Source organism: Nicotiana sylvestris, chromosome 3 (assembly GCF_000393655.2).
Source record: "Nicotiana sylvestris chromosome 3, ASM39365v2, whole genome shotgun sequence".
In the NCBI taxonomy this organism is placed as follows: domain Eukaryota; kingdom Viridiplantae; phylum Streptophyta; class Magnoliopsida; order Solanales; family Solanaceae; genus Nicotiana; species Nicotiana sylvestris.
The window spans coordinates 94739498-94751081 of record NC_091059.1 but is presented as its reverse complement, the minus strand read 5'-3'; the positions used below and the strand labels follow the sequence as shown (position 1 = coordinate 94751081).

At 36.3% G+C, this 11584-nt stretch overlaps 1 protein-coding gene across 1 annotated transcript; it reads left to right on the top strand.

Annotated features, from left to right (window-relative positions):
* Positions 1-2046: 2046 nt before the first annotated feature.
* LOC138887699 (uncharacterized) lies at positions 2047-2670 on the top strand. The gene has a single exon (XM_070169477.1). The coding sequence runs from the start codon at positions 2047-2049 to the stop codon at positions 2668-2670; it is 624 nt and encodes a 207-aa protein (XP_070025578.1).
* The last annotated feature ends 8914 nt before the right edge of the window (positions 2671-11584 follow it).

The following is an 11584-nucleotide window of genomic DNA, read 5'->3' as shown; positions in this document are numbered from 1 at the left end:
GTCTAATACCCAAAATTTCAAATGCTAACAACATTAGGAATTTTAGGCCAATTGGGCTCTGTAACACCATTTACAAAATAATCACAAAAATTCTAGCAAACCGTCTAAAGCCATTCCTTGATCACCTAATAAGCCCCTTTCAAGCTAGCTTCATGAAAAATAGAAGAGCTTGTGATAATGGTGTCATTATCCAAGACCTAGTTTCAAACTTAAAAAAAATTAAAAGGAAAACCAGGTCACATGATTCTTAAAATTGATCTGAAAAAAGCTTTTGATCGACTTGAATGGTCTTTTGTTCATCAGACCCTCCAATATTTCAAATTTCCCCCCGAATTCTCAAAACTCCTATTAAATTGTATCTCAATAAGTTCGATAGCAATCCTAGTTAATGTCTCCATTACAAACTTTTTTGAGCCAAGTAAGGGGATCAGGCAAGGGGACCCCATATCTCCCTATATCTTCATCCTTTGTTTAGAAATGCTTTCAAGATACATAAACCATCAAGTAGATATTAGGAATTGGGATCCAATAACCACAGGGAGAAACTGTCCAAATTTTTCCCACTTATTCTTCGCAGATGACCTCACATTGATGGCCAAAGCAAACAAAAAGTCATGCCACACCATCAAGGGAGGTCTAGATTATTTCTGCAATATTTCAGGACAAAAAATAAACCTTACCAAATCAAAAATAACCTTTTCAAAAAATTGTTCTGAAACTCTCATAAAAGATATTACAAACCTATTAGGAATTAAAAAAAGTGAGTCCTTTGGTACTTACCTAGGGTTCCCTATCTTAAATAACTACCCTAGGCCAAGGGACTACCAATTCATTATTGATAAAATGAGAGCTAAACTAGCAGCTTGGAAAATAAAATTCATAAATATAGCAGGTAGAACAACCCTATCACATTCTTGTTTAAATTCAATACCAAACCACTATATGCAATACACATTACTGCCCAGAAAGACCCTTAATAAAATAGATAAGGTACAAAGAGATTTCATTTGGGGGTCTACAAATAAGAGGAAAAAAATTCACCTTATTAATTGGTCTATCATTTGCCAATCAAAAACAAATGGAAGACTTGGTATCCATAATGCAAATTCAAAAACTTTATTACATTAGCTAGTATGGTATGGAGAATGCTCACCAATGCTACCTCTCCTTGGGTTACTCTATTAATCTCTTCCTATGCATCTAGTAATGCCAAGAATAAAAAACAATTCATTTGGAAAAGCATTAAAAAGGATGGGATTTATGCTCTAAAGGAATTATTTGGTCTCCTCACATTCTCTCGAACATGAACATATGGGAACCAATTGGATTCCAAAGGTGGAAAGTCTTAGGGAAATAGTGGAGGGACCACTCCAAAAAAAGGATCAATCTTTAAAATTAAAGGACTTATTTAATGGAGAAAACTGGGATTTTGATAAAATTTCTTTTAATATTCCTAATGATACTAAGGACAGCATCAGTAAGGTTAGAATCCGTTTAAAGGGACCAAAAAGTGACATTCCTATATGGTCACTTTCTACTAAAGGTTTTTTCACAACCAAAACATGCTACAACTTATTAGAGTCTCCAAAAAATAACCTAGTAGATTTCCAATGGGTTTGGAACCTTAATTGTCCCAATAAAATAAAATTCTTTATGTGGCACTGTCTCCATAATAGGATACCCTGTAGACAATATCCGGCACGAATTAGCTTAAACGTCGATCCAATGTGCCCTATATGCAGAAATAACTTGGAAAAATCTATAGCCCACATGTTCTTTAGCTGCAAGGCGACTAAAACTTTTTGGGATAATCTTGGGTGGCATCAATACTATAAGGCCCCAGGTGACCACTGGCTGAACCAATTGAAATCTTTTAACTACCCAATTAGGAATAATTTTATAAATTGGGACCTCTTCTTTCCTTTTGTTATATGGTACACTTGGATAAATAGAAACAATAACAACCAAAACAACACGACTGCTCCCATCAATGGAGAATTTATTATTCAAAAGACAACTGAATATAAACTCCTCACTGAAACAAGTATGTATAATCCTCGAAAAATTCCCATCAAAATTGCACGGCAAAAACCACCAAAAGGATGGTCTAAACTAAATATTGATGCTAGTTTTGACAGTGTTATACAAAAATGTGGTCTGGGAGGTATTTTCAGGGATGCCAAAGGACACTGGATTGTGGGCTTTGGTAAACCATCATATGAATGTGGATCACTAGAAACGGAGATAAAAGCTCTACTAGAGGGACTCAAAATGGCTGAAGAATGGAGAATGTACCTGCTTGTAATAGAGACAGATTCTGTGGAGGTTATCCAATCCATCCTACAGGGCAATAGGCTATATGACGATATTGTTAATGAATGCAGGTCGTTAATGCACCAGCAGAAGGAGATAATCCTCCAGCACACATTCAGACAAGGGAATAGTGTAGCTCACCACATGACAAGAAAGGCTAAGGATCAATTTGAAGGCAAGAAGACTTTTGTTGAAGCTCCATCTTATTTAAAATGTTTTGTGGAAAAGGAACTACTAGAACAATGTATTTTTGAGAAATTTCTATCTTATGATGCTTGTAATACTCTAGCAAGCCTAGGTAATCGAAGTGTCCTTAGAGATACCAAGTATGCGTGCAATTTACTGACCCCTACTTAATTATTAATATATATATTTTTTGTTTGCTCAAAACAAAAACCTGTATAACTTGAAGCCCATGCCTTCTCCTCCTCCTTTAGCTTTTCTTTGAACTTTTTTGCTTGGTTCTGCTAAATCAACCTTCTAATTTTTTGGAAGTGTTTGTAAAATTTTACTTTTTTCTTTGTCATCAATTATGGAAATCTCATCTTTCAGTAATCAATTTTGTTACCAATTTTTTGTAAAAAACTCCAAAATACCCCTAAATTAACACCAACGAAGCTAAAATTATTGCTCTGAAACGCACACGCAAGTATACGTGGTCGACAAGTAATAAAGTGATAAGTAGAGTATCGTTACCATGAGAACTTGTGATTAACTATCAACAAAATTAAACTAAAATAATTAATCTATTCAAGCGATTTTATAAAGATTATTAACTATAACTAATCTCTAGTTAAGAAATTAAAGAAATAAGTTGGCAAACTTAGAGACGAATTTAATGGGAGAAAATATTCCAGAACTATGAGTTAGCTAACAATCATGTTGAGTCTTTCACTTAAATTTTCTAATTAATTTATCTAATTTATTTGTTGACAGGGTTAATATTACTCGTAGTATTCTCTCGAAGTACTACTCGCCTATTCAAGCTAACCTAATGCCTATATTCCTAAGAGTTATGGTTAACAAAAACGCTTTAATAATTTTCATATAATGGCCTAGCAAGGGGATTGGGTATATCCCTATCTTAATGGCAAATCCGTCCCGATGCTCAGGTTCAAGATCTTGCTCTACTCAATCTTATATGCAATCTAGAATTCCCTCTTCCGATTTCAATTATAGATTTGTAGATATTATTCAATTGGCGATCATGAAATCAAATAATTAAGTGCAAGATTAAATAAATAAACAAATACGATAAATTAAAATGAACAATTCAAACTTCAAACCACAATGTTCATGTAGTAGCACACAACTCTAGAACTAATAAACTATGAGATTAAAGGAAGAGAAGAGAAGAGAAGAAAAACTAGTTGGAAGTCTCTTCCAAACGTGGCTTGTGTTTCCCAAAGTGAATTCTCCTTCAAAGTGGCGTCCTCCCCTCAAAAATTAGGTTTAGAAACCTTTTTATACAAGTTAGGGGCGTCCAGGACCCGAAAAGATCTTCTTTAAGTTGAAATCGGATAATTTTCAAGATTGAGCGCCCTGGGCAATGCGTCGCGCTAGCTCGGGCGCTACCATGGACACTAGAATTCGACACTGGTCCATTTTCTTCTTCTTTTAGCTCCAACTAATGCGCATTAAATCCATTTCACTCCCAATTGATTTCTACATATATAAATACCAAAAGCTAGTGGTGGTAGGCTAGAAACCCATATTTTAGTCATAGTTTGCACTTTAATTACTGTGTTTTACTTGTGTTTGAGATTAAATTAATGTGAATTGCACTTATTAAATGTTCAATGCCTTGCAGGAAGTGATTTCGAGTTAAAAAGATAATCGAGAGCTAAATCGAAAGATTTGGAGCTTTGAAGCCTAAGTAAAAGCCCAATGAATTAAACCGGAATCACGTTTGGGAGTTGGGATCCAAGCCTGGATGTCAAAAAGTGAATAAAATGAATTACTTTGGAAAACTAACACTATCACACCACGTGGGGCAGCGCGGATGTGCAAATTGTTGATGCATATCAGAATTGCTCTCTGAACCTCTCCACTACCACACTGCGTGGTGCGGCAATAGGCACGGCGCACTTGTGCAAAATTCTCAGAGTATTTTTTTTATTTCGGCTTGGAAATGATAGTTTCGTTCGGTCCAATCTTACGTAGGTCCAAAAGTTCCTTCAAAAATGTCTTTTTGGTGTATTTATAACATGTATGGCTTGGAGACTCAAAGCACAACGATTCATCATTCTTTCCTCAACTCAACACCCGAGTTTGGATTGAGTTCATGTTTTCTTATTATTCAAATTTATTTGTGATGAATTTCTCCATGATAATGGAGTAGTTTCCCTTAGGGGTTGACAAATATGGTGCATTGATTGATATTTGTGGATTTTAATTTTAGTTCTTTGCTTGAACTTGTTTATGGAGCTTTGAATTATTTGCAACTTTATTCACCAGTGTCATGACCTAATTCCGTTCTAGGTCGAGACTACATCTAACGCCGCCGTTAGGAAATCCCACAAGCGAAACTACTATTTATTTATCTCTTTTAACATATATGTTTTTTAATTACACTAAATTTCATGAATTGTGAAAAGTCTTTTTAGACAAAATATCAACATAATAAGTACATAGTTTGCGGTGATAGAAATGACAAGTACAACAGTATATAGGTGCTACAAATCCCCAAAAACCGGCATCACAAGTACGTGAGTAATCTAGAGAATATACAAACTACTCAAACTATTGTTCGAAAATAATAGACAGAAACAGTAAATAAGGTTGAAGGAGACTCGGATGCTATAGATTGTAGTAAGGAAAGAATCTTACCTCTAAGTCTTCGTAGATGATCGGCTACACGCCCGCGTGACCACTGGTGGAACCTGTCTTAGTACCTGCATATCAGTGTAAAACTGTAGCGTGAGTATGAAGAACAACACGTACCCAGTAAGTATCTAGTCTAACCTCGAAGAAGTAGTGACCGAGGTCGACTTGACACTTACTAGAGGTCAATAATAATAATGAAAGTGCATAAAGTAGACATGGTGAACATACAATAGGTATCAATGAGGCAAATAAGGCAACTACAATAAAAACAACAGGAGTTCGAAACACATCACCAACATCTCATAACCAGCCGTGAAGACCCTAACTCTATTATATCCAAAATGGAACCCCGTTTCGATTATTAATCACGGCGTTGCCAAGGCGAACGACTGTATCCCATAAGAATAGTGATACTCTGTACTGTTGAGGCGAACAACCCGATCCTATAAAAATAATGTTAACATCATACTGCCGAGGCGAACGACCCGATTCCATAAGAGTGGTGTTACCATACTGTCGAGGCGAATGACCCGATCCCATAAGAGTGGTGTTACTATACTGCCAAGGCGAACAGACCGATCCCATAAGAGTGATGTTACTATACTGCCGAGGCAAACGTCCCGATCCCATTAGAGTAGAGAAGTTTACCTGGCTCGCGGAAGTACTTGCGACGTGAGAGGACATGAATTTTTCATAGTTATCAAGTATTCCTCAATTTTCCAAAATAAAAAGGCTAAGTCAATAATTGCAACTTTAGAATCCGTAGTTTCAGCTCTATTCAAGACAATTAATACGCATAAAATACAACAATACAATTAAAAGCATGATGTGGATCTAAGTCTACCTGGACATATCATGGAATATAGCTACGCACAGACTCTTGTAACCTCGTGTGTACGTTGCTCCCCACACAAGTAATACACAATAAGATACACCTAAGGGAATGAGTTCCCTCTAATAAGGTAGGCAAGAGATTTACCTCATTTTGAAGCTCAATTCCGGTCCACTAATCCGCTCTAAAAGCCCCAAGTCGATGCTGAACAATCCAAAACTAGTCCAATATTATATAATTTAATCAATATATATTCAAAAGTTCATAACTTAGCTATTAGAGTAATTACACAACCCAAATATGAAGATTCTTAAAATTCGCCCCTAGGCCCATGTGCCCAGATTCCAGAAATTTTTGAAGATAAATATTACCCATAGCCTTACGAACTCAAATTTATAAGTTTTACTTAAATTCCATAAATAATTTCGTGGTCAAATCTTATTTTTGCCAAAAACCCTAGGTTCTTCTCAAAATCCCATTAATTTCATCATTTTTTCATGTTAAATCAACCTATGATTCGCGTATTTAGCTAAAGATTTGATAGGGATCACTTACCTTTTGATGTTGATTAAATCCATCCACAAAAAGCTCTCAAAATCACCTAAGACCAAGTGAGAAATGAGAGAAATAAAGCTAAGTCCTGTAATAAAAAGCCCTTGCACCAGTCGCATTTATGATATCTAGTTCGCAAATGTGAAAACATCATCGCAAATACAAAGGCTAGCCAGCTCTGCCATGGCTGCAAATGCGAAGAGAGGCAGTTCGCAAAAGCGGCAAGATCTTTGCAAATGCGAAATCCTCAGTGCCTTCCCAACTTTGCAAATGTGAATGGTTCCTCGCAAATGAGAGCTCACAAATGCAAACAAAACTTCGCATTTGCGAGGCTTGCAGCACCAGCCCAGAAAACTAGAAAAACTGAAGTCCTTCCACCCCTCCGAACGTGTCCAAAATTCACTCGAGCCCTCGGGGCTCCACACCAAATATCCACACAAGTCTAAAAATATCATAAAAACTCTCTCACGTGATCGAAATACTGAAATAACATCTAAAATCATGAATCAGATGCCAAAATGCATGAATTAAATTATGAAACTCAAAACTTCTAAAAACACATCCGCGCGTCCGGTTCCTATCAAATCAACTCGGCATTATGCCAAAATTTGCATGCAAGTCATAAATCACCATACGGAACTATTCTCAGGCTTGAAATCCCAAACGGACCTCGATGATAATACTAAAGACTACTCCAAACCAAACTTAAAAAACTTGGAAAACCTTCAACGCGCCAACTTTTAATATTAAGCGCCGAAACGCTCATGGGTCATCCAAAATTCAATCCGGACACACGCCCAAGTCCAAAATCATCATACAAACCTATTTGGACTGTTAAATCCCGATTCCAAGGTCGTTTACTCAAAACATTGACTCAAGTCAAACTTAACCATTATAGGCTACTATTAAGGAACTAAGTGTTCCGATTTCAATTCGAACCCTTCCAAACCTAAACTAACCATCCCCGCAAATCATAAAATAGTAAAAGCATATACATAAGTCTTAATTAGGGGAACGAGGACCTATAACAAAAAACGATCGGTCTGGTTGTTACAACCAGTTTATTTAATTGTAATAGGAATATTTTGGTGATTATATCTGCATTATTTTGTTTGATTTAATTCAGTGATTCTTTTAAGTAATCTAAAGAGCTTGTTGATTAGTTGATCAAGTTAAGAGAATATTCAAGAGACGTTTTCCTAAAGACTAGTCCATTAATGCATGCTTGCATATTTTCACAGTGCTTATATTAGTACACCTCATAGAGTTAAGAATCCAATCCCTATGGAGACGATAACTAAACTATACTATCTTTGGCTAGCGAGCATCAATTTCGTGTTATGTTTTGTGCTCGTCAAATTTTGGCGTCACTGCCAGATATTGGCAATAACTAGTGTTCAAATTAGTTTTTGGTGCTAATTTAGGAACCAATTTTATTTATTCTTCACGGATTTTCTCTTTCGCGTGCAAGACACAGTTTAAGCTCTCTGGTGTATGACTCGATCTTCTTCTGAGGAAGTGTTTCAATTTCACGGCCCAAACTGGAGGGCCATGACTTGAACCCGGGCCATACCTGCCGAGCACCAACATACATTTATCTAACCTTTCTTATTATCCAGAACAGCTGACGAGATCAACATAAATGGTAGACATGAATCCTAAACAACCAACAATGACATATAATGGCATTAACATATATAACATGGGCCAACAAGGTTGTCATGAAGCTATAAATAAGGTACGAGTCGACAAGCTACCATGAGAGACTATGCAACAAAACCGACAAGGCTATCCAAATTATACATGAGTCGACACCTGTCTATGAGCCTCTATAGGAACATAAGTGCTGCAATATTGTTGGAACAGTGCCCCGACATACCCATAATGTCTATAACAAAAATTCATACCAAGACCACAACAAGTCCAGAGAAGGGATCTCGCCGATAACGGCTGAACTAGGTAGCCTACTGTGGTGGGGAAGCTTCATCTACCTGTCTATCAGGACATGAAGCACGACATGCAGCGTCCACAAATAAAAGAGGCGTCAGTATGAATAAAGTACTAAGTATGTAAGGAAGGAAGCATAAATAAGAATAGTAATGTAAGGAGGGATAGAGAATATACAACTTGTAACATCTGAGTGCCTTAAAGGACGATTGACATGAAATGCATGATATATATATACACACACACACATGCCTCTATGAGCATCATCATCATTATATCGTACCCGGCTGTAATAGGCTCGGTAAAAATACCCGGAATCATAAGGTTCAATAGAATCGTACACGGCCATGTGGAGCTCGGTAAAACACAACTGATCAGTGGTTTGACAATAAGTATCATACCCGATCCATTATAGCACAACTTGGTAGAGTAAAATAGGTACATATATATAATGCATACTGGACTCATTGGGATCACATTCTGAACCTTTCGGAGTGACATAAGGTTGGTACCTTCCGTACATGTTATTAGGAATAACTCTTCATCATGAATCTTATAAGAATAGGGAGTACCAACAACATTGATAACATAAGAATAAGAGGAGCAACATCAACATCATTCGTTCCATAAGAAGGGAAACAATATAAGTACTGTTAGCTTCTAAGAGTGGAGTATCTTTGGAAGCTCGTTCAGTACAATATGCACAATCAGAATTGTGCAAAAGAAAGAAAGAGATAGCCTCACATACCTTGTATATACTTCCCAACTTCAATCTATGCAAATGTCACGACTCCTTTGTCTACAATAAGAGAAATGATAATATCGTTATCGTTTATGCAACGTAACTATTATATGACTTTCCAAAAGTTAAGAAAATTACAACCTATTTTAGGATGAAACGAACAACACCTCCCCTATTTATATGACTTTCCAAAATTTAAGAAAATCACAAAACATCCCAAACAACATCAATAATAATCATATTAAGCCTAGTTTAACAATCCCAACGAGCGGCAAGCTCGATTTGGGACTAAACAACTATAGTATTAAACCCATTGTTCCTTAAAGAATTTATCAACAACATTAACCACCACATATTCAATTATACCTACTAATTTTATCCACAATACAACTTTAAAACAACCCCACAAAAGTCCCACAATTTCAGCAACTCAAAACTTATTTTTTCAGATTGCTAAAACACATTTTCGACATGTCTTTTATTTCAAATCGAGCAACACAACTAACAGTACATAATTAAGAGACTCTTCTCACATAAAAAATCAATGAATTTGACCTAAAATTATGTTCGCAACCAACCAACAGTGATGCCACAAAAAATAATATACAACTATTTCGAAACTCTCAAGTTCTAGTCTTTATGATCTAGCTACAACTCATAGATGTTTAGATGAGGGAAAGAGAAGCATAAACTTACCTTGGAATAAGTATAACCCATGAAATCTAGTCTCTCTTCGTTCATAACTAGTCCCCCAACTCAGCTACAAGAAGGAGAAAGGGAGTTTAACAAGTTGTTCGGGTTTTTCGGCAATAGAATCACGTAGTATCACCCGAAATCACCTTCAGTTTGTGTGGATTTTTGGGGGAGGATTTGTAGGGTTTAAATCTAAAGTTATTAGTATGAAATATAAGTGAAATAAATGATTTAATGCACCCTTTAAAGGGCCCCTTGGCTGCCTTTTTTTGGGGATTTATTTGGTCCCTTCATTTAAACAAGTAGGTGACACACCTACTAATCTACGTAGTCTTGCATAAATGCTAATATCTCTCAACTCCGACATCGTATCGACAAATGGTTTAATGATTTTGTAAACTAAACTATAGATGTTAGATTTGGTGGGTGGATCACTCCGTAATTCAAAGTATTTTGAGAGAAAATCTTAGTAACATTAGACCTTAATTTTAAGTAAAAATATGAATGTAAGTTGTGACAACTTTTGTCGACTTTTGTTTCATAACTTGCTTGACTTCAAGACTTATAATACGGATATTATATGATTCAAATGCCTTAAAACATGACCTCCTTAGCATATTAAGCACCTCTAGTTTTACCCAAAAATATAGGTTACAACATCGTTGATTCGTTTTACTTCTAACTTCTAATACTTGTTAACCACTCTTATACACTATAGTATCATTTAAGAACAATAGTATTAACTTTTTATCATCTCAAAGATAATATCTTCTCGAATTTACATTGACTAACTTACGCGTTATTTAATGTATGCGAATATGGGTTGTAATACCCTCTCCACCTTAGGAACACTCGTCTCGAATGTAAGGGTTTATGGGGAGTCTTACTCATCATGGATTCCGATGGAAATTTCTTTCCGAGTTTCCCCTATAAAATGGACACTGGCCAAACTTGCAAGTAGTTAAACCAAACTTATGGCCTCACAAGGCCATACAAAGCATTATGGATGTGTAATTATTTGCCTCATAGAGTTATTTCAGCTTCCATTGCATCCTATGTTCCCCTGGCCTCCTCGTTATCTTCAATTTGGAATAGGTAAGGGTATTTAGACTTTATCTACTTTTCCACTTCCCATGTAATTTCTTCCGTATTCTCGTTCCTCCATAATACTTTGATAGAAGCTACATCCTTTGTTCTCAGAATGTGGGCTGTCGATCTAAAATAGCCACTGACATTTCTTCATATGATACATCCTTCGTAACTTGTACATCTTTAATAGGGATGACCCGAGAAGGGTCCCAATACATTTTCTCAATATAGATACATGGAATACCAGGTGGAAAAATTCTAATTCGGATGACAATTCTAACTCATAAGCAACCTGTCCAATTCATTGAAACATCTTGTACAACCCGATATACCACAAACTCAGCTTACCTTTCTTCCCAAAACACATAACACCCTTCATCGGTGAGATCCTCAGGAAAACCCAATCACCAACCTCAAACTCCAGATCATGACGTCGGACATCGGAATAGGACTTTTGTTTGCTTTACACTTTCATCAGTCGTTCTTGTATAACTTTCACCTTCTAAATGACTTGGTGAACTGAATCTAGCCCATATAATTCTATTTCACCAACTTTGAACCATCCAACTAGTGATCTACATCTCCTCCCA